The sequence below is a fragment of the Atractosteus spatula genome, chromosome 16 (genome assembly GCF_055471065.1).
Source record: "Atractosteus spatula isolate fAtrSpa1 chromosome 16, fAtrSpa1.hap1, whole genome shotgun sequence".
In the NCBI taxonomy this organism is placed as follows: domain Eukaryota; kingdom Metazoa; phylum Chordata; class Actinopteri; order Semionotiformes; family Lepisosteidae; genus Atractosteus; species Atractosteus spatula.
The window spans coordinates 14774058-14798051 of record NC_142721.1 but is presented as its reverse complement, the minus strand read 5'-3'; the positions used below and the strand labels follow the sequence as shown (position 1 = coordinate 14798051).

The 23994-nt window shown below is 47.7% G+C and overlaps 1 protein-coding gene across 1 annotated transcript in view; it reads left to right on the top strand.

The window, feature by feature from the left end:
• Positions 1-11714, top strand: part of bbox1 (gamma-butyrobetaine hydroxylase 1) — a 52701-nt gene extending 40987 nt beyond the window's left edge. Inside the window, exons 8-11 of the mRNA XM_088935203.1 lie at positions 5115-5220; positions 5985-6181; positions 7439-7605; positions 8541-11714. Of these exons, the coding sequence (XP_088791329.1) occupies positions 5115-5220; positions 5985-6181; positions 7439-7605; positions 8541-8701 (631 nt within the window). The 3' untranslated portion in view covers positions 8702-11714. The remainder of the gene's footprint in view (positions 1-5114; positions 5221-5984; positions 6182-7438; positions 7606-8540) is intronic.
• Positions 11715-23994: the final 12280 nt, after the last annotated feature.

Genomic DNA, 23994 nt, shown 5'->3' with positions numbered 1-23994 from the left:
AACCAGTGAAGTAAAGGCTCTTCAACAGAAGAGGGTTTTGAGTCTGGATTTGAAGGAGTTTAGAGAAGGAGACTCTCTGATATCCTTGGGGAGAGAGATCCAGAGCTTGGGGGCATAACAGGAGAAGGCCCTGTCACCCATACAATGTAGACGGGCTTGGGGGACAGTAAGGAGAGCAGAATTAGAAGAGCGAAGGTTGCGAGGTGGGGAGTAGGGCGATAATAGTTCAGACAGGTACTGAGGTGCCAAGCCATGCAGAGCCTTATAGGTGAAAGCTGCCTATCCTGGCAAGGTGGCTCTTGCCAGGATAGGCTCAGGCTTCCCCCACACCCTCGTGTTGGATAAAGCGGTTAGAAAATTGATGAATGGATGGAGGTGGTTGATGCCTTTATCCAGGGCGGTTAGGTCATTGAGGAGTCCCTTAACAAAAGGAGTAGAGCAGAATGCCTTCTACAACATTATACCTCACCACACTTGGAGTCTTGGCTTGATTGTGTATTGCTGTGTGTGGAGTTTGCATTCTTCTGATGTCCATGTAGGTTTTCAGTAGGTTCTATAATGCAGTACGTGCTGTTAAGAGGCTAATTGGTCTCTCTGAATTGTTCCTGTCCACTGGTGTGTGTATCCTGCAATGGGCTGGCCTCCTGTCCAGGGAATATTTCTGCACTGAGCCTTTTGCTTCTGAAATAGACTCTGGGTTGCCACCTTATGATGGCTAAACGGCTTTCTGATGGTGGATGGGTGGAAAGATCTATGTCCTACACTAACAGCTCACACGTATGCATGATTGACAGCAGCCAACATGATCTATATTGCGGTTTGCTTCTAGTTCCATATGCAACTGTGGTGTTTTAAGATGCCAGGGTGAAATCTGGGGCCAACTCTGCGTTCTGCTGCCCATTGTGCAACCCACTGAAGCTCAGCAGGTGTGAGCCTGGTCAGTACCTGGATGGGAGACTCCTGGGAAAAACTAAGGTTGCTGCTGGAAGAGGTGTTAGTGGGGCCAGTAGGGGGCGCTCACCCTGCGGTCTGTGTGGGTCCTAATGCCCCAGTATAGTGACGGGGACACTATACTGTAAACAGGTGCCGTCTGTCGGATGAGACGTAAAACCGAGGTCCTGACTCTCTGAGGTCATTACAAATCCCAGGGCATTAGCCCCGAGAGCTGGTGTGTGGGGAGCATTCTGGCACACTATGGCTGCTGTCGCATCATCCAGGTGGGGCTGCACATTGGTGGTGGTGGAGGGGATCCCCATTACCTGTAAAGCACTTTGAATGGAGTGTCCAGAAAAGCGCTATATAAGTGTAAGCAATTATTAATTCTTCTTATTATTATTATCTTTGCATGTATACCACATGCTGAATTACAGGTGTCTGGATGTAATGATAACCACATTAGTTGAATCCTGACATGTTATTCCTGCTGCTGAGGACCGGTCTATTATGAACAGCTGGTCACACTTCAAGCTTGTCCAGAAATGTCAGGAGAGCTGCACACATTTCTTTGCACTGATCGTGGACTGATAAGCCAGCAGTCTAACAAAGCCTTTCCGTCATGTCTGGTTTTTGCGAGGGGAGGTTTGAATTAAAGAACAGTGTTGTGCATTCAATCAAAGCACACGTGTATTTAATTATTATTTTCAAACAGATGACTAGTGGTTATATGAGGATTTCCTGTTTTTTTAAGGGTAATCAGCAAAGATAAATACTCTGACCTGCCTTATTTAAGTTCTCCCCTTCAGTGTTTTGTGTCATGGTGAAAGGTCCTAAGACGTCTTTGGATGTTACTGTGAACAGTGTCGCCCTGGTTTTCTGCTTTTTAGTTGTGTAGCAGCCAAACCCCAAGTGTTTGATCAGTATGCCCGACTGGCTGTGTAATGTCCAGCAACGAGCATGGCCACATCTGACGGTTCTCCTGGTCTTCCTGGGGTGTTGGTGTGGCATTCTGAGAACCCCCGTGTTCCACACTCTCCCTGGAGATCTGCAGGACTGATTTCCATTCAATTCATGTTTATATCCAGTTTGATTTTTATTTCCAGTGAGAGGGTAAGCCCAGACTGTTGGAAATTCATTTCAGTAGGGTTTTGCCTGTACGCCAGTAAGCAGAAGCAGATGTGGTGAGAGTTCATAAGAGACGTTTCTGTAGCCTCTCCCCGTCTGGCGGGGGACAAGGTGAGTCAGACAGGTCCCCTGCAAACTGCTGGATAACTACCGCAGTTTTTTTGAGGAGAAGAACCACAAGCTCTTTACTGTATTTTTAGCACCGGCCCGTTTAACTCCCCCAGAACACTGCTGGCTTTGTTGGAAATGTCCCAAGCCTTCTCCTCCTTACCAGATCCGGGCTGCTCCAGGGTAATTCCTAGGCTAGAGTTCTCTCCCAAGCATGTATACATCCTCTGGAGATCCGTATATCCTGGTAGTAAAGAGAAATTGTGTTGGCTTTGGCCCCTCTGATGCTCTCTTTTGGAGGCAGGATATCGGTGGGACAAATAACATGAAAGAGCTTGGTTGTGGGAGAGAATGGTGCTTGGTTTCAGAACCTGTTGGACTTTGTTCTGCCTTTCCTGTGAAAGCTGGATGGGGACACAGCTCCTCTCGCTGTCTCTAGAAAGCGTGTTATGGACTGGTGTCCCATTAAATTTGAAGCGTACGTTCTGAGAAGAGAGGAGAGAAATAGGACAGGCTCTTCAGTCATGCAAACTCATCGACAGTGGGCATGACGACCGACAGATTCTTTAAAATTCTGTTTAGGAATGCAATAACGGTTTCTAAGTGCAATCCCTTGATTGTGTACTTTGTGCATACGGACTGTTTTTACTTCTGTCCACAAGCCGCAGACTCTCCGATCTCAGAGGAGGAGTGTGGCGAGAGAGGATCTCTCTCTATCTCTGGCATGTCCCCTACCCAGCCCGTTCAGGCGAATCTCTGCACCAAGGCCTCAGTGTCAGGAGCGATCCATCTTCCTGACAGCAGCCTCGGCTTTATCGGAGTCAAGAGGGCAGCCTGTGAGAGCACCTTCTGGCAGGGTCAGCCTCCCAGCGCAGCGCTGGTGAAGATTCCCCGCACCGATGACAAAGTACATGTCGACTGACAAAGTCCAGATGGGCAGGTCGCGGAAAATAGAAGGTACCGCTCTGTCGGCTGCCTGCGTAAACAGTCACTCACGTAGGTCCTGATGAGTTTGAAATTGCTGCACAGCCTGCTGGAGAGAGAGCTGGACTCGCAGCTTTAACTGATAATCGAAGCAGTCATCCGTTTTACTCTCCCACCTTCAGGCAGTATGTGCAGAACCATTAAGGTGATGCCACATGCCTCTTTTTTTTTTATTATTTCTGCACTCAAAAAAAGCTTAACGAGATTTAAAAGTAGAAGAGAAGGATTTGGCTCACGGGGTGCATTCCTTCCACATTAGGACATCAGCTCCACTGCTCAGTGAGCCGTTACACTGTCCTACAGCCGAGTCGCTTTCTGCTGTGCTAGACCAGGACGAAAGATAAGCCCAAATGTGAGTCAGATTGGGGGGGGAGATCTTCAATACCATAGGAAGCTGTTTTCCTTTTCCAAGAACACAAACTTTTGTCTGCTATTTCACAAACAGGAGTTTCTCTTACCGACCAATTCTAAATGTTAGCTTTTCTTTCTCCAGTGTCTTCAATGTACAGTTGTAATTTGTGAACAGGGGGATGTATTTGTAAGCACAAACCAGGCAGGAAGGATGCAGACTTTAGGGAACACTGTGTTTCCGGTGAAGAGGTGTTTATACTGTACAGAATGATAGAAGAAAGCTGTGCCTCCTGTGAAAGTGACACAGACAGCAGTCCTGTGGTGCCCCAGCAGTGCCGCTGTCCAGATGCGCTCCATATTTGACAAGCCCTGGGATAAACTACAGCTGTGGGACACCCAGCCCCAAATAGCACTCTCTATTAGGAAGACGTTGAGGTCAGTTTGTTTTTGGAACACCAGGGCCAGTCCCTTTGCAGCAGCCTCAGGCAAAGACTCAACCGTCTCCCAGAGTCCTCTGGCATGACAGTACCCTGCTTCCTCTTCAGACAGGAACCACACAGAGACTCGCTCAAGAAGGCATTGCCTTTATTATTACTAGTATTACTCATGAATTTAACTGTATTCCTTTGTTACAGTCTAGGAGCTTTGTGCTTATAGAGCTGGAGTAACAACAGGAAAAGTCCAGGGTCAGTACCTGCTAGAAGTATGATATGAGGCCAGGAGGCGCCCTCTTCTGCCAAAATAAGGAACAGCAGCTGACTATTTGGGAGTAATAATAATAATTCCTTACACTTATATAGCACTGTATATTTACACATGTATATATTTTCTGGACACTCCACTCAAAGCTCCTTACAGGTAATGGTAACCCCCACCAGTGTGCAGCCCCACCTGGATGATGCTCCAGTCCTCTCACACACACCAGCTCTCAGTGGGGAGGAGAGCAGAGTGATGAAGCCAGTTCAGAGATGGGGATTATTAGGAGGCCATGAGTGGTAAAGACCAGGGGGAAATTTGGCCAGGATGCCGGGGTAACACCCCTACTCTTTTCGAGAAATGCCCTGGGATTTTTAATGACCACAGAGAGTCAGAACATAAAGGACAGAACCTTTGGTTTATTATTAGTAGTAGTAGTATTAACATGTAGTTCAGGTGGGGAGCTGCGTCAGCATGCGTAGGCTGCAAAGGAACAAGTAATAGGTTTATTCCAGGCTGAAAAAAAGAAGAAAGAAAACACAACGTTTCGGCCGTGGAGCCTTCTTCAGGTGTGAGCAAAGAAGTTGTCTCACACCTGAAGAAGGCTCCAAGGCCGAAACGTTGTGTTTTCTTTCTTCTTTTTTTCAGCATGGAATAAACCTATTACCTGTTCTTTTGTAGTATTAACATGTCAGGTTGATTTTAAGCTGCAAACCATACACTTGCAATTACATATCCAGCAGCTCCTCAAGCCCCTTCAGGATCACCAAGAAGGCCTCCGTCCTTGCAGCCTGTAATGTGAGCACCCCCTGGAAGATCAGAAGAGGTCAGAAGGGAGGCCATGGCGACGGGCTCGTGTTGGCAGGGGTGGAGGACACTTTGCCTGATTCCGCACTGTGGATTGCTTCTTGCAGACATACCTGGCAGGTGCAGGACAAGACGGACGCCAACAACGTGGCCTACACCTCAGGAAAGCTGAGTCTGCACAGCGACTACCCAGCCCTGCACCATCCCCCCGGGGTAAGACTCCCGCTTCCCGCAAGGGAGGAGATGGACAAGAACACGGCCTTCTAGGTGATCCTGAAGTAGCCAGAGGGGCGGTTGGATATGTCATTGTACTCAGTCCCTGGTGGGGGTGGCAACTGTGGGTAGTTAACTGTGAACAAGAAGGATGTGTAGATCAGGGGTCAGCGGTGGGAGGTGCTGGCGTCTGTGGACGGGGAGGCTGTGTAGATCAGGGGTCAGCGGTGGGAGGTGCTGGTGTCTGTGGACGGGGAGGCTGTGTAGATCAGGGGTCAGCGGTGGGAGGTGCTGGTGTCTGTGGACAGGGAGGCTGTGTAGATCAGGGGTCAGCGGTGGGAGGTGCTGGTGTCTGGACAGGGAGGCTGTGTAGATCAGGGGTCAGTGGTGGGAGGTGCTGGTGTCTGTGGACAGGGAGGCTGTGTAGATCAGGGGTCAGCGGTGGAAGGTGCTGGTGTCTGTGAACGGGGAGGCTGTAGATCAGGGGTCAGTGGTGGGAGGTGCTGGTGTCTGTGGACAGGGAGGCTGTGTAGATCAGGGGTCAGCGGTGGGAGGTGCTGCTGTCTGTGGACAGGGAGGCTGTGTAGATCAGGGGTCAGTGGTGGGAGATGCTGGTGTCTGTGAACGGGGAGGCTGTGTAGATCAGGGGTCAGCGGTGGGAGATGCTGGTAACAAACTTCTGTAGTTAGGAGACCAAAGCCCTCACCACTCTGCCATCCTGCTGCCCTTCCAGGTCTAATGCCCTCACCCTCTGCTCTGTGCAGGTTCAGTTTCTGCACTGCATCCGGCAGGCGGAGGAAGGGGGCCAGAGCGAGGTGGTCGATGGCTTCAACGCTGCCAACCAGCTCCGGAGGGAGAATCCAGAGGCCTTCCGAATTCTGAGCTCCCTCAGGATTGACTTCACCGACACGGGGGCGGACTACTGCGACTTCGCCGTGCAGTCCAAGAACAGGATCATCGAGTGAGCATCCGCCGGCTGTAACAGCTGTCTCAGGGCCGTAAGCAAACAACTACAACAACACTGTCACTACAGCACCCTCCTGACACAGCAGAGGCCAAGGGAAATAGTCAGGGTCTACCTTAAAGCGAGCGATTTACATAACATGAAAAAACTAAATAAATTATCTACACCAGTAATAATAATAATTGCTTACACTTATATAGCGCTTTTCTGGACACTCCACTCAAAGCACTTTACAGCTAATGGGGATCCCCTCCACCACCACCAATGTGCAGCATCCACCTGGATGATGCGATGGCAGCCATAGGGGTTGCCAGTTGTGAGTTGCAGGGTGATTATGGCTGCTGGTTGCAGTAGCATCCAGTATCTCTGCTTGTAAGCTTATCCTTCAAGCTGATCTTAAATTAGAATGCAGACCAAAATAAAATCAAAGGATGGATCACAAATGAGAGTAATTAATGGAAAATCCTGACCGTTCCTTCTAGTGTCGAAACCCTAGAAACACATGAGCATCAAGCGTTGTAAGGCTGGATATTAGAAGAGCCCAGAGCTTGCATTTCAGTCAGTTATCAGTGAAAATGATTGTTTTATTCAATAACTGCTCATAATGCACTATTAAAATTGAATTTGCAGCATAAAGGAATAGAGGTGGACAAGTTCTAAAGGGGAACTGCAGTCCTAGTTCCTCAGAGCAGTTATTAAAACTTGGTATCAAAATACATTTCCAAAATTTTGAATTAAGCACAAAATAGTCGCCAATAAGTCACTAGGTTGTCGCAAACCTCTGTTTACAGTCTAATAAGGCCATATTGCGTTGGGGGGCGTTTTGTTGCCTCGTTCTGAATCGTAGAATATGGCGCTGCTCATACCTGGAAATTTCATCTATTTTGTGATGTAAATTGGAGGTTTTACACGTTACTGTGTTCATTTTACTTTCATTTGGGTTTGAAGTGCACTCATCCCTGCCGATTCTTTCTAACCCCAAAACATAAAAAGAGCGGAGCTGCTCCCCTCTACGATGAAATTAAAACAGAACTGGAGAAAGACTCCGGAAAGATTTTGCCCCTTTCCCCCAGAACTTTCCGTCACCCCTGCGCTCCTGAAGTATTTGGTGAGGAGTTAGTGAACTGGGTAGGTGGGGAAGCAGAGGGAGAAGGGTTCTGGGGGCCTCCTAGCTGGGGCGGCGGGACGTTTCCAGACGTCTCTCCGCCCGCCTCTGGGAGCGCTGACGCCCGTCTGTCCCTCCCTCGCCGGCAGCGTGGACGCCGACGGCCAGGTGGTGCGGATCAACTACAACAACGCCACGCGGGACTCCGTCCTGGACGCGCCTCTGGAGCAGATCCAGCCCTTCTACGGCGCCCTGAAGGCCTTCGTGGACCTCATGGGCCGACCCCAGAACCTGGTCACCTACCGCATGGAGCCAGGTCTGTCCGGGCTGCAGGGGCCAGCGCAGGGCCTCACAGGGATGCTGCGTGCCTAACGCGTCGCACGCATTTGTGTGCGTGCGTCCGTTTTCATTTGGTGACATCCCTTTACCCTTGTTAGGACGTCCGTCAGAAAACCTGTTCTTTAGCGCAAGACCAGGGACGTGAAAAACAAGGATAACATGACTCGGAGCATTTATCTTGCATTAAGATGTACAAATGATTTGGGATTCATTTTTTAAGGGGTGCCAATAATAATAATTAATGATTGCTTACACCTATATTGCGCTTTTCTGGACCCTCCATTCAGAGCTCTTTACAAATCATGGGGATCCCCTCCACCCCCACCAGTGTGCAGCCCCACCTGGATGATACTCCAGTCCTCTCCCCCCAAACCAGCTCTCAGTGGGGAGGAGAGCAGTGATGAAGCCAGTTCAGAGATGGGGGTTATTAGGAGGCCATGACTGGTAAAGGCCAGGGGGAAATTTGGCTGGGGTTACACCCCTACTCTTTTCGCAAAACGCCCTGGGATTTTTAATGACCAAGGAGAGTCAGGACCTCGGTTTTATTTCTCATCTGAAGGACGGCGCCTTTTTACAGTGTAGGGTCTCTGTCACTATACTGGGGCATTAGGACCCACAGACCGCAGGGTGAGCGCCCCCTGCTGGCCCCACTAACACCACTTCCAGCAGCAACCTCAGCTTTCCCAGGAGTCTCCCATCCAGGTACTGACCAGGCTCACACCTGCTGAGCTCCAGTGGGGCTGCCAGCTGGGAGCTGCAGGGTGATGTGGCTGCTGGCTGGTTTTTAATTTGGGCTTTTTGAATGCATGTGTTGAGTATCTCGCGCTCGTCGTTGGCTGCTCAGCTGATTAGATTGCAGGGCTTTCCCACTGGTGGGAGTAACATGTCCCCACCCCTGTGTCTTACCAACAGGCGACATGGTGACCTTTGACAACTGGCGCCTGCTGCACGGCCGGCGGAGCTACGTGTCGACTCGCAGGAACCCGCGCCACCTGGAGGGGGCGTACCTGGACTGGGACGAGGTGATGTCCCGCCTGAGGATCCTCCGGAGGGCCATCCGTGGGGACAGCTAGTCCGCAGAAGCCGGGACAGGGGTGTCCACTGTCGCCCGCGAGCTGCCAGCACCAGGACCTTGAATCACGCCAGGGCACTGGACAGACACCACCCTTCTTCCACCAAAATTATAAGGCCAGACGAGAAAGGGAAGGACTGTTCTTTGGCTGGTGATTTCTATTTAATTTGTCGACAGATTTTTTTTTTTTTTTTGCCTTTGACAGGTTGCCATTTGGGTAGAGCAGGTCTGATCGGCCCTGAAGAGCCTCAGTGCAGCACGTCCTTAATCGGTTTAGCAAGGTAAAGCTTTCACTTCAGTCCCTGCAGTGCAGCCGAGCTCTGCATTTCTTCATCAGCCTCCCGGCTGGAGTAATAATTGACCGATTCCAATCCTTTCCATGGTTTCAGCTCTTAAAGAGATGGAGAGAAATCAAGTAAGCATTCAGTGTAGTATCTCAAATTGGAAGAAGACCTGTGTTCTTTAGGAACAGGGCTAGAAACTGCTGCATTAGAGAAGGCATTTAGGGTTTGGGATAGACCTCTACCATGTGAGTTTGGGATGCAAAGACAGTTTCCCTGCCCAAAGTAGACATGTCTGCTGCTAGCATTTCCAAGAGGAATTGTTGTGTTTGTGTTTGAAAACAGATATTGGCACTTGGTTGGTGGTGCTGCAGCTGGGACACAGGATGTAATCGGACTCAGGGTGCATCTTTTTTTGTTAATGGTTGTCACAATAATATTTGTGTTGATTCTGGTTACTGAATTCTGTTAGCAGGGCACATAATTTGTTACAGCAATGCAGTGGTTCAGTGTAGAATTGAAAATCTACCCGTTTAAGCAAAATGAAAACAGTTTGTAAAAGGGACCCCAGATTACTGTTCCCCTGCCTGGCTAATATTGTGAAGGTGCATTTTAGCTTTATTAGGTTTGACATTCAAAAAGGGAGAAGTGGTCTTTACTTGTATGATTGAGTACTGGAATATAGACAGGACCTCACTTTTCCCATAGTGAAGGAGACTTTTAGATGTCCTGGACAAAGTAAATTTTGTTGCATGTATATTGTGATGCAGCAAGCAATGCAGTTAATGAAGAAAAAAAACAATGGGCATTTCTGTTCTTCTTGTGTGGCTCAAGTGCCTGCCCACGACAGTGAACGTGCTTGTCTTATTGGCACTGTACTGTATGTGCTGAAGATGTGACACACTTTTACAATTGGAAAGGAACACTCTTATAGGCCTAAGAATACCAATCAATTACACAAAAACTGTTTGGCTTCATAGCAGTGACACTTCCCTGTCTGACTTCAAAGGAACTAGCTGATGCATTGTCATCTGTGCCACACTGTGAAGTCATGTGAAAGTCCAGGAAGTGGTCAGTGGTGAAGCACGCTTACAGAGCCTTGAGCTTCCCTCAGTGTCCTGCTGTGGACAGGATGGGCCAGCCCTCACAGCCACAGCTCACAGAGGCTGTTCTCGGCTTCTGTGAAATACCAGGTAACCTTTAGCACTGAAGCAATTGCTTTCAGGAAAAATAAAGGCACCCAGGAATTAATAATAATAATTGCTTACACTTATATATGTTTTCAGGACACTCCACTCAAAGCTCTTTACAGGTAATGGGGATCCCCTCCTCCACCACCAGTGTGAATAATGCGACGGCAGCCATAGTGCGCCTGAACGCTCACCACACACCAGTTCAGAGATGGGGATTATTAGGAGGCCATGATTAGTAAAGGCCAGGAGGAAATGTGGCCAGAACACCGGGGTGACACCCCTACTCTTTTAAAAAAAACACCCTGGAATTTTTAATGACTACAGTCAGGATCTCATTTTTACGTCTCATCCGAAAGATGGCACCTTTTTACAGTATAGTGTCCCCGTCACTATGCTGGGGCATCAGGACCCACACAGACCGCAGGGTGAGCGCCCCCTGCTGGTCCCACTAACACCACTTCCAGCAGCAACCTTAGCTTTCCCAGGAGTCTCCCATCCAGGTGCTGACCAGGCTCACACCTGCTGAGCTCCAGTGGGCTGCCAGCTGGGAGCTGCAAGGTGATACGGCTGCTGCTCATTCTCCGATTAAATGCATTGGAGGCTGTTCAATGAGGATTGAGGTGTTGTGAGATCTGGCTCAGCCCCCTTGCCAGAGGTGGAGAGCCCTGGGACCCCCAAGCAGAGTGAGGAGATACCCAAGGGGCAGCTGTGAAGGTGGAGATGGGGTGGAGGAGGGATGCAGGAGACAAATGTACCTCATACACAATCTTCCCTTTTATTCACATCTTCAAGAAATGATGTGGGGGGGTGACTGAGATGAAAGTATCTTGATTGTCACCCCCCCCCCCCATTCTTTGGATAAGCACTTTCATTCAGTGCACTTTGGTTTACAAAATGCTGGGATTCACTTCAAGTTTGAATCCAACACCACAAATGTGATTCCCCCCCCCCCCCCCTCCGGTGTCTCTGGTACCACTTGGTTTGTATTTGCATGCAAGCTACTGCATTGCTCATTTAACATGCAAATACATGCAGTGAGAACCTGTATAAGGTATATCTTCTAGTGGGCGCTAGCTCAATCAGAAAAGACCAATTACTTTGAGTGTTTATGCATCATCAAACCAGAAAGCAGTTCAAACACTAAACTCCTGTATCCAATCTGAATGAAGAGACCTTGCCTCTAACTGATCCATCTCGCTTGAAGTCCAGTGCCTGATGGCAGCTTGTGGTATGAATTGTCAGTGCAGGTTTTTACGTAAACCCTGCTTGAACTTGCCACATTACATAACTAGGCACATCAATGCAATTCCACACTTAGGTTTCTGCTAAACAGCACAACCTCAAGCAGCACATGGGGTAGTTCTCTAGTGAAAGATACACATTTTGAAATTCATCAATATTATAGTCTAATTAAAACTTAACTAATTGGCTAACCTGAGAGCCATGTCTACTCAAGGAATGTTCTGTGAAATGCTTGATATTTGCACCTTCTGCTCTGATTTACCCCATTGCAATAAAATGTAATTTAATCAAATAAAAATATCGATAGTGTATTATTATTTTGTACTGTCTCCATTAGATTTCCTGGATTTATGGCTTACGGGGGAGATGGAAAAACCTGATATTCAGTGTTTTTTACCTCTTGCCATGTATTTGGTTTCTGGACCTTTAACAGTCATTTCAGTATTAAAATTCACCATGGTAAAAGTATTGTGAAGAAAGATGAAATTGCTAAAGAATCATGGCAAACTACAGGGAGGCGCTATACGAGACTGGAAATTTCTTCAAAAATCCTTTTATTTAATTGGTGTCTGTTAGCTCCTTGCATCTTGTACTGCAGCCTCAACTCGTCTTTAATTGTGCTATCTCCTATCTTTAACTTTTAGCTAACTAATTTAACGAAACGAAGGAGAGATAATGTAGCAGTTTTTCCGGGAGGGTTTGTGCACTGTTAGATGTTACAAACAGATTTAATAGAGTGGAATAAAATTTCTGTACAATTTCGAGGTGAAAAGCTGTTTGACAACCCGCCCCTGAAAAACATGTGGCCATTCGCTGCTCTTTTCATGTAAACCACAAGGTGGCGCTTGTGCAACACAAGTGCACTGCATGTTCAGCACTACCTTCAATACTGTATCAGCTCGCCACAATTCACCGTCACCATAAGATGGCACATCTGCTAGCATTGCTGCAGGTGCTGCAATGCTATGCTAGCAAAACTGCATTTTCTTCCTTTCCTTTTCAGACAACGCAGCTCATACTCCCACATAGAATTTACTTTATGTAGCACATCCTTTCCAGTCAGCATCGGAAAGCTGATTTTACCCAAGGGGGTGTCTTGACAGCCCAGAGTCTCTGCTGGAAACTCAGGGTGCAAACAGGAAATACACCCAGCCCACAGGGCCTGAACGCTTTTGAAAGAGCACACAAATGTTCTCTGGCTCATCTGAAAAGCTGTGCTTTTTGGGAATGAAATAAACATATAGCTGACTGGTATGCTGAAACTGGAAAATCAGTCAGAGCCTTTGCACGGTCATGACTACTTTTTGGACACAACCCAGTGAAGCATAATAGAATCCTATTGGATAATGGTTTATTTTACAACATTTTGCATATCAGCACAACTCTTTCCTCCTACAAGCATATTAGTTTCCCCCATCTCCACAGTTTTATCAGAAATCCATAATCAGCGCCTGTGATGTTTAATATTTAACTTGGGTGTTTGGACAGGATTTTAATAAATTGGAATTCAATACCAGAACTCTTGATTGCTCAGGTCCACTTTCATTTGCTCCCTGTGGCAGGGACGTAAGAATGATTTTCACGGGAGATACCATTGTCTGTCAGTTGTGCCTGTTACCTGGTACTGGTGCATGATAAGATTGTGCAGAGAAAAGGTGTGTGGACTTCTTGGAATAGGAAAGATAAGCAAACTATGTTTAACACATCTGTTTTAAGTGAAGTGATAAGAGCTTGCAGTCTCTCTTTTATGACCAGCTGTACTTCTGTACCTACCCTGTACACAATGAGAATTATTCCACTCTGCCGATTAGCATTAAATCACTGCAGATGCAAAGCTCAGCTAAATGCTGCACATTTCGGACTTTCATTGGACCCACACAGTGAGACCCTGTCAATTTAAACTGTCGTCTGGGACACATGGTTTCAACAGCAGAGATTGTTCTGGTCCTAGAGAGCTGCAGTTCAACGTTTTTTTTACAAGTAGGTTATAACTTTCAATGAGCAAGAGCCAGGAAGCTGACTTAAAACCAATTAAATGAACAACTGATACTAATTAAATCAGGAAGTGTCCAGTGCAGAATGAAAACATTCCAGAAGTGAATGTCCATGATCTACAGAATTTCAAAAGGCCGTCCTTCTCTCAGGCAGAAGGACAGGGAGCAGCTCCATGCAGAAATGGGTTGAAAAAGCAGGTTCAGGCTAGGAGCTGACCGTGTTCGGTTCATAGCAAGGTACTGAGGAAAATGAGACCTGAAACCCCACCTATACAGGCGTGACAGATTATCCCTAAAAACAACTGAGCACTGTATAACAGGATTATCCCTAAAACCAAATGAGCACCCGTCGTCTCGGCACAAAGAAATACAAAGAAGAACAGAAGGGGGAAAAGCCGAAGAAATGCCAAAAGGATGTACTGTAGCAGTGGGAGTGAGAAACACCAGGTAATTCAACATACTTTCCAGACATCACCATCAAGCAAATAGTGCAGGAGGCCGATATAATCATTAACTGGCTTGACCAGCCCTTGCACAGTGAATCTGAGTTCCTCCCACCTGGGCGTCGATTAAGACTGCCTAGATTCAAGAGCAACAGAACTAAGACATCTTTTATTCCCACACTACTAACCTGCTCAATTTGGACAACTGAACGGATATTTTCCTTTCTCATCATACTTACATGTCCCTTATTTGTTAATTCATGTTGTGTTAAATGCATTGTGCAATGTGTCTTTTACCTGCCTTCATAGCAAATGTCCTCCTCTCGGATGTCATAAGAAAAGTTTTTTCGTCCTATTTTTACACTATGTGGCATCATTTCTGCTAAATGACAACGTAGTAAATTACACAGATCCTGAAATAGATCACAGCTCAGAAAGAGGTACTGTACATCAACCCTACAGTGTGACATGGCATAAGAGAGATGGCTCACAAAAACAGTTCCTGCATTATGAAAGTGTACAGCTGCACTCATCTTTCCCCTTCGAAACTGGTCTTATAAACCTTATTATGCTCTAATTAGGCACTTCTTCGGAGTCTTTGCATTCATCATGATCCAGTCCCAACCTGCTGAGCCACCCTGCACATCAGAATTGCACATCCTGTACCTTCAGCTCTGACACTGGCTAATGTATTATGGCATGAATTACACCCCCCAGACAGGGCAGAGGAAACCAACCAGAACTCGCCCATCTCTTCACTGGGGGCACGCCCAGCCTCGCTCAGGCCTGTCACCAGCGATCCCTTCTGCTCCAGCAGGTAACAGCCTTGGCCGCAAGCTCCCAGGTCTCCAAAAAACACCACGACAGCTAAGCCTCTGCTACAGAAGTCAGCTCACGTTGGCTGTGATATGGATGTCAAAAACCTGCCTTTTAAGTCCTGATGCTCATTAGCAGGGAAACTAATGAATTGCTGTGGGCTTTTGGCAGTGCACAGAGCTTAATGAGGTTCAAAGCCTGGTCTCATTAGACTAGCTGGAACGGAAGTGAAGCCCTCTACTGCGTTTTAATGGAGTCTCCAAGTCTGATCGCTACAGTTGTACCCTTCCCTTGCATTAGTGCTGTGCAGGCAGTACAAGCTTCAGGGGCACTTAGTGTAACTAAGCCTGCAGGCATTCCTGTCCACTTGATTGCAGGAACTTGCCATAACCAGCTCCCTTCATTGATAATTACCAGGGTCAAATGCTGGAATAGTGCATGTATCAATGGAGATCCAAGCTACCGCAAAAACAGACGCTTAAAACCTGCTTATACAGAGCACCAAAGCAATTGCTCATCCAATCAAACTAGCTAGCAAACCACCACCAGCAAAGGCAGAAAAACAGACTCGTTCTCGAAATCAGCTCCCGGTGAAACAGCAGGACGAGGGAGGGAGACTGTTTTAACAGGGGGAACTGAGGAGCGCAGGTGAGTCAGTCTACAGTGCTAACAGGAGCCGAACGGAGGCGCGCTCGACTATGGAACAGAGGTCTGGAAATGAACGCGATGACCTTGGCCAGGGTGAAGCCCTGCAACACCCTCCCATTTCCTTGTGGCGGCACAGCGGAGCTTCTCGTGTAAACAGGCTGTGCGACTGGGGAGGAAGCACGCCTGGTTTCTTCACTGCAGCCGATGAGGCAGCGCTGACAGATTTGACCCTGGGTGCATTTTTAAACATCCAGGCTTGCTAAGAGGAAGCTTGGGCCTGCAGGTTCAGACCACCCTGGGTGTCTGTTTGGACTGCTGGGAAATGCCAAACCCCTGACTCACGACAACAGCGCAGACCTCCGCGGCAGGTTCGTCGGCAGAGCCCCCTACCTCTTCCGCTCTCTTCGCGTGTCCAACTCCTCGCCGCGCCACCCGGGACGGATTACCGATGGGTTTGAAGCATTCCTGTCGATCTCCGACTAGCAAGGCCACCCCCTCCAGGACATCTCTCTAAACTTGCTCAGCTTCCCCGGCAGGGAAAAAAAAAGGAGGCACTGTGGACATCTTTTTACTCACATTGGTAGCGTCCAGACACGCTTATGTTTGGGAAAAACAGACTTTTCATTTCTTGTTTCTAAGCAAGGATTACTATTTATAGCCAGAGACGTATGTGACGTAAAACTGAGATCCTGACTTTCTGTGGTCATTAAAAATCCCAGGGCGTTTCTCGAAAAGAGTAGGGGTGTAACCCCAGCGTCCTGGCCAAATTTCCCCCTGGCCCTGACCAATCATGGCCTCCTAATAACCCCCATCTCTGAACTGGCTTCATCACTCTGCTCTCCTCCCCACTGAGAGCTGGTGTGTGTGAGAGGACTGGAGCATCATCCAGGTGGGGCTGCACACTGGTGGGGGTGGAGGGGATCCCCATGACCTGTACAGAGCTTTGAGTGGAGTGTCCAGAAAGGTGCTATATAAGTGGAAGGAGTTATTATTATGAAAGTGACAATGTAGATCTTGGCCCCACAGCAGCTAAATAAGAAGCTGGTGCTCCACATTCCCTCCTCTAGAATCCCTGCATCCTCTCCGGCCTACGGAACTCTGCACCGCTGGGACCTGGGATACCTGGAAGGGGGATCCCCAAGTCCTGAGCTCTTTTGGTGGACACTATGAAGGGGTACCACAAAGGTGGGGGTTGGAAATGTTGCTGTGTACTATGCTGTTCTGCACTCATTTCGGACAGCTTTTGAAAACTTGAAGTGAATAAAAACCGGTTTAGTCAAAAAAAGGTGGGGGGGAATACAAAATTATGCCTACAGAGGATGTTTTTAGGACATTGACTTTTACCAGCAGTGAAACACCACATCCAAAACCATTCGTTTCCATGGAACGGAGGCATACAGTATAGCATGCTTCGGACAATAATTACAAACATTGATCTCAAATGTTGTAACCAAAAATAAAAGCTCCCTAAATACAAGGGACAGCGAACATGTTTCACTAAACTGGGATCCAGTTAGGCCTCAGTGGCTGCTGGTCAAATGTTTAAAGGGAGGTAAGCAGATGCAAAATAAACACAGAAAACGAGGAGCGCTAACAGCGTTCAAACCACTACAGGCAATAATCTAAACCCCAAGGTCCGGCACTGTGCATTTGAAAAGCCTTCATTAAGTAAACTTGGAAATTACAGTATATTCTCCCTTTTCAACTTCAGCATCACAAAATCATTTGGACTTGGTACGCCGTTAAAGTGACAGATCCCATTTAAACGGCTCCAGGCAGCAACTATGGCAAAAAGTAAACTTTTGGGGGGGAGTTTCTCGGTCATTCTTAAATTAAGGGGGAAAACTGACCGCAGACTTTAACGGGCACACCAGTCAGTTCCTTAGAAAACAAGTGGCAACTCATATTGTCAGCAGAAGGATATAGCTGGGATACTATCCCTGGCACAATATCACCAGTTGTCTTCACTTTATATCCCATAACCTAGCTTTCAAAGTAACAGGTAAAGGTTAACACTCAGCAGTGGAAAGAAGAAACACTTTTCAGCTGCCGAGCCTTCATCAGGCATTTCCCCTTTCTGCTTGTCAGTATGGGATTAGCTTTTACTTGTTCCTCTGCAGCTAACACATGCTGCCACAGCCCCCCACCCCACTCCAACACCTAGTTTTTGTTCTCTTGTCCGGGTGTAAATGATTGAAACTCTGTGCCCTTTTGGTTTCTGGGACTAGAGCAGTCTAAATGCTAGTTACAATGTGGCTTCGTGCATTTTTCTTCTGCACAAGTCAGCGTTTCATTCACACAGCCCGCAGGCCCCCAGCACAGCGCGGGCACGCCCTGGGAGACCAGAGGTTTCGGAGGGGACTGCGTGAACAGTCAAATTCTGTTCAGCCAGCCTGAAAACCTAGCCTTCTCCCTCAAGGAAGGTCACCCATATGTAGCTACTGCCTACTGTAACTCTGCCAATGTCAGGTTCCATGTTGTTATACTGTGGGATACTCTGCGTACTGTACTGCTACATTGCTGCTTTTTAATATTACCAAAGTCCTATAGATGCTAGAAAAGAACATCAGACAATTCACAAACAAGAAGAGGCTATCTGACTGGCTCTATCCCACAATCCCTCCTGACTTTCCTGTAAAGGACCCCAGAGCGTCATGACTCAGCAGTATTGTCCTACAAGCCATCAGCGCTGCGCACCAAACCCTCTGGTAAGGGCCAAGAGCCATCAAGAGCCCAGATTCTCACTCCTGGTCCCGAGTGACCCCTCTGCCTGCTGCCTGCTGCCTTTTGCTGCATCAAAGTTCTTAATCAGGCTCATTTACATCAGTGATCCACCCTGGAAAGTCATGGTGTACGTTCGTATCATTTTTCGTATAAATTCTGTACATCAAAAGTATGAAAAAACATAAAAGCACCCATCTCATTAGAGCTTCTTGCACTCTGTGCCCGTCACCGAACAACAAAAGCTGTTGAGAGAATAACACAAGCTCACAAAGAAGGGAATGAACTGCCATTTTCTTTAGCGAACGGCCATGTCCACCTTTGCTTTAAAACGCACTCGCTCCGAAAGTACCTCCCTCCCCGAACTCCCAGCCCTTCACCAAGCTTCAGGCCAGTCCCCCGTCCTGCGTGTTCTAATGGGCACTGTGGGGACAGAGGAGAGGGGCGGCAGAGTCCTGCGGGCTGATGAAGAGTTTCTACGGGGAGTGCGAGGAAGGAGAACCGCCTCTCTGGCTGAGGCTGGAGGAGAGAGACACCCAGCCGCAAGAAGATCAACATTCCGCGCCTCGGAGAAGTGAAAACAGCTCTCTCTTTGGAGGGAAGAGATTAAGGGACAGGTTTGGAGAGGCAGGTCAGGACGAATTTCGAAAGGCTCATACGAGGCGATCTGTCAGCGCGGGCCTGCCCTCTCTCACAGCGAGGAAGTGTAACCGACAGGCTAGACGCACACGGACAGACCAAACCGTCCTCAGTGAGCACAGCCACGACGCAAAACAGAGAAGGAAATGAAAGCTGCCACTCCCTCCCATAATACAAAATCTAGCTCCTACCGGGAAAGCAGGTAATGAACTGGTTACCCTTAGTTTCAGCACATTATGTGCCTTCCTGTGTGTTTGAACTGAACCTCAGAGATTTGCCAGCAGGTGGAGCTAATGAGCACCAGCATTGAGCACAAAAACTCCACAAGTAAATAATTCCTTACACTAATATAGCGCTTTTCTGGACACTCCACTCAAAGCTCTTTACAGGTCATGGGGATCCCCTCCACCACCCCCACCAGTGTGCAGCCCCACCTGGATGATGCTCCAGTACTCTCCCCACACACCAGCTCTCAGTGGGGAAGAGAGCAGAGTGATGAAGCCAGTTCAGAGATGGGGGTTATTAGGAGGCCATGACTGGTAAAGGTCAAGGTGACTTTTGGCCAGGACACCGGGGTAACACCCCTACTCTTTTCAAAAAACACCCTGGGATTTTTAACAACCACAGAGAGTCAGGACCTCAGTTTTCTGTCTCATCCAAAAGCCAGCACCTATTTTACAGTATAACGACCCCCTCACTATACTGGGACAGACCTCATGGTGAGCACTTACAGTAGTACTGGTCCCACGAATGCCTCTTCCAGCAGCAGCCTTAGTTTTTCCCAGGAGGTCTCCCATCCAGGTACTGACCAGGATCACACTCCTGAGCTTCAGGGTACTGCAAGTGGTGAGGGTGATATGGCCACTGATGTGCCTGAGTGCCAAACAAAACAAAAGAAAAGGTACATATTTGATTGAAGTAAATACACTTGTAGGAAAAAGGAATAAGTATAAACTTATGTTCTCTTGGATGTTGGGTTCACAGTTCAACTAGCCGATCACAGGGAGATAATTGAAAATGAAAGGCCAAACAACTCAAAATGATTTGTAGAAAGTGTTTTGGGGGGAAAAAAAACCAACATAAGTGGCATTCTAAAATATACAGTCCAAAATAGGCATTATTATAGTACATTTAAGATGGAGAGATTTGTTGCAAGGAGCGTGATGTTAAAATTGCACACTGGGCTAGTAAGACCTCATTTAGAAAATTGTGTACAATTTAGGTCACTGCTTTATAAAAAAATACTGATGCTCCAGGGTTCAGGAACTGGACCTTCTTACAGGGGAGACTGCAAGGAGACTTGAGCAAATTAAGTCAAAGATGTCAAAGGCAACCTGGAAGACTGCTTCAGAATGAACAGCCAGACAGGAAGAAGAGGCCACAAGTGGAAAAACGCGTGCACTTAAAAAACCAGAACACGTCTTTACACCAAGGGCTGGTGGACTATGGAAAAAGACACACAGCCATGTTACTGAAGCCAGTACCCTGGCGCCTGTCCAGAAACAGCTGGGATGTTGATTTTGGGAATCAATTAACTGCTAACTACCGAATGGCCTGCTCTTGCTCGGGTTGCCTTCTGCCGTCCAGCACTCTACACGCTACAGCAGGCCAGCGAGCAGAAGAAACTGGTCTCCGTCTCCATGTGTACAGCCACAGAGCTCACCTGCGCTGCAGAACCAGAAGGAAGACGGACTACAGAGATGCTTGCTATTCGGCCTTTTCAGAATTCTTCCTTCTCTCCCGACAGAGCCTACACCAGGAGTGCAGAAGTCTGGGAAGGGTGGCAGATAGAATTCCGAAGGGATTTACGAGAGGCCCGTTGCTGCCAGAATCACATCTGGAACACATGGATTAGAGCTTACTCACTGGCAGAAAACTTGTCTTCATAGGACATAGAGCCTAAGGGCAAACAAACCTGGGCACTGCCATTTTTTGGTTCCCCCCTCCCAAAAGCCAAAGGCTTGATGTGTTAACAAAGTCTGGTTAGTTTACTGGGACAGTGAGCTCACATGTGTTTTTACTATTAGGTATGAATGCAGCCTTCAGCTGATTTCCTTGGAGTCATCAATCATGAAAGGCGGAGCGAAAAAAAAAAAAGTAGCTTTTCAACGGCTGCTCCTGCGCCACAGTCAGCAAGCTGGTCGCCCTCGTCCCCACAGAGCGCCAAGCAGGCCGCGCGCTCCAGCACGGCTGAAATCAATCTAGCAGCTCCGCAAACCTGACCAGGTAAAACCCCTCTCCCAGCTTTACCCAAGTCAGCGACCTACCCCCAAAACCACACTTTTGTTTTTAAAGGAATAACACTACGATTGCTATTAAAAATAATCTGACAGGGGGGGAAGAGTAAAATACATTTGAAAAGGAAACAATGAAAAGTACGGGTTCTTTTTTTTTAACTTAAGAGCGTGTACGCATTTGCTCCCCCATTCAGGTTTTTTCGAGGAGCCTTTAACAAGCTACAAATACCCCCAGCCAAGTTTTCTTCCGCCTTCCTGTTACAAAAACTGAGGAACAGAATGAAAGGAGGTGTAATTTAGACACTTACAGGTGGGAAATTGACTGGCTGTGCTCATCAGAAGAGCAATGTCGGAGATGTCCGCTTTAATCCCTGTATCCTCAATAAACAATAATACCCTTGGTTTATTAATTCTTGAAACAGGATTAGTACCTGCAAAACACTTCATGTCGCCCGCCAATGCTGGAAACGGAGAAACAGAACTTCCCGATGGACTTTGAGCTCATCCTGCAGTATAAGCAATGTTCGCTTTCAAAGGGCAGATAGATGAAGACAAAAAAAACATGCAGACAGACAGATAGATAGATGGACAAACAGGCAGAAAGGCGGACAAACACGACGGAGACAATCGGAGAAACAGCCTTACGCACACTTTTGCTCAGCCAAGCATTAGTAAGCCAGTGCGACAGGAAGATGAATTAGTGCCGGAAAGAGTTAGGGATGGAGCTCAGCCTGAATGAAAATGAGCATGAGCTGACAGATGTAATGCTCTGTAAAGAGACGAAATGCAGTATTGGGAGGCTTCCTGGCCCTAAGAATCTCCACCCATCATCATGACCTCTCTGTGCAGACACCTCAACAGTGATGACCACGTGTATGGAGCAAGTTCCTACACGCTAGAAAATGCTTGAAACCATGAAATGGGGCTCCCCACGCTCCTCAGTGCTTTTTGAGAACTTCTCCTTGCGAACTTGTGGAAGAATTCAGCCCGAGTCTGGCTGGATCTCTGGGTTTCGGCCTTGTTCCACTTCTGGGGAGCGTGCTGTTCCATTAGGCTTCCGAGCTGGACGAACACTGCAGCACTGCTTTCCAACACAATCATGCTACAGGAGAACTGCAAAGGCAACTGAGGTTGTTTTTCCTTCTTTCAAACCTTCTACCAAACAAACTCCAGGCATCGGAGGAGACGGTTCCCTGCCTGTGCGTTTCGTTCCCTCTGCAGGACCGTAGTGGAAAAGCAGGGTGCCGGTGCAGTATTTAGGATGGTTAATTACCAGAGCGACAGCACGACTGCAGGAGAACAGAAGCATGTGGAAGGCATCAGGCTTGCAATTTTCGACATGAGCTGCACTAATATACCTCTCCCATTGCCAAGCACACCCCCCCTGTAATTCTACAAATTAGACCATGCCCCTGGGAACTATCAGCCCACAGCTGCTAAACAGATGTTTCAGATTAAAAAAAAAAAACAGAGAGAGGAAGATCCATCCAAGTGAACGCGGCCAGTTTTACAGCTAACGAAATAACCGCTAATCTGTACTTCAGCAGCTGTCCAATGGTGAAGGCACAGCAACGGAGATTTGCACATGTTCGGATGCCTGCTGTATTAAAACCAGCAACTCGGCACACAGGTTCTGCTCAGTTTTTTTCCCTCTGCTCATCTGCACCCAGTGCGTGTTCTCTCGGGGCCCGAAGCGAATGTACAGTAAGATGTCCTGGGACAGCCTGCCAGAAAGCGCTCCGATCGTCACGCCCACGCTGTTGTGTCTTCTACAGTAGGTTTTCGATTCTGCCGAATGATTAAACCCATCTTTATGAAGGAGGCGCAGAGAGCGTCCTGGGTCTTTAAAAATTACAATGAAAATTGCAAACAATGAAAACAAGAACACTTGGCAAGCTCTTGAACAGCATCTGCTGTCAAGCCTGTATGGCAACTTGCTGCTGAACTACTGTACTTGATGCACTTTAGGTTGCACAGGGGGTCGTGCTGAAGCACACCATGATGTTACTCTAAATTCAAAAGGGAAAAAAACAAGATCATTACACAACGTTTTCCGGTGCTGGCTTAGATCAGCCATATCACCTCAATCTAACTGAGGAAGACAGCCTGGTGCACAGCCCACAGCCTTATGATTCTCTCCTCCAGGGCGATCAGAGACAGCAGTCATGTCCACTACAGCTAACCGACTGAGCTGTTACAGCAGACCAAGAAAATGAGAACTCCAAACCCAGCTGTGTGAGTAACATACATCATGCTTAAAATTGACAAAAGCTGCAAAATACAAATGGCGATATGCAATATAATGGCAAAATAAAGTAATGTTCTTGGTGCTTTGTGAGCTTTTTTTCCCCCCTTGCCTTTAAATATCGAAAACATTTTACAAGAATATATATTGTCGCATGGTTGAGTTCATTACAGCTTGCCAAGTTGTTGCCTACAGGCATCTAATATGACAGCACCACAGCCTGGTGCTCCGGGAGCTCAGGAGCTTAGCAGGGCTTGGCCAGGGCTGTGATGGAGACCTCCAAGCAGGACAGGTAGCTCTTCCCTCTGGACACAAATTCCCAAAACCGATGCCATAGCACGGTGACCAGGGACACGATGCTATCCTTTAGACGAAACAAAGGTCATGACTTCATGCTCATCCAAGACCTTGGAGGCACTTTCTGGAAGATTTAGAGGTGTTAACCCCAGTGTCCTGGCTAAATTCTGCTATGGGCGCCACTACAGTCTGGCCTCCCCCGATTCAACAGGTGATGTTGAACGAAGTTGAAGACAGATGGACACACACACAGAAAGGCAGGAAAACACGACTGAGACAATCAGGGAAATAGCCTTAAGCATTGTGCTGCACCAGGGCAGTAGAGCTGCTGGCACTGAAGGGCAGCTGTGTATCACCCAGGCAGATGCGCCAGGTGTAGGCAGAAGTGGGCCAAATCCTACATGACAAGTGTGTAGCCCTGGGAATGGAAAGCGAGTGCCACACAAACGCAGTTGTTACTATTAAATCATAGCTCCCTGGTCAAATCTGACTGGTTAAAGCCAACTGTCAGCGGCCAAGACGAATTTGCTAGGTGTTC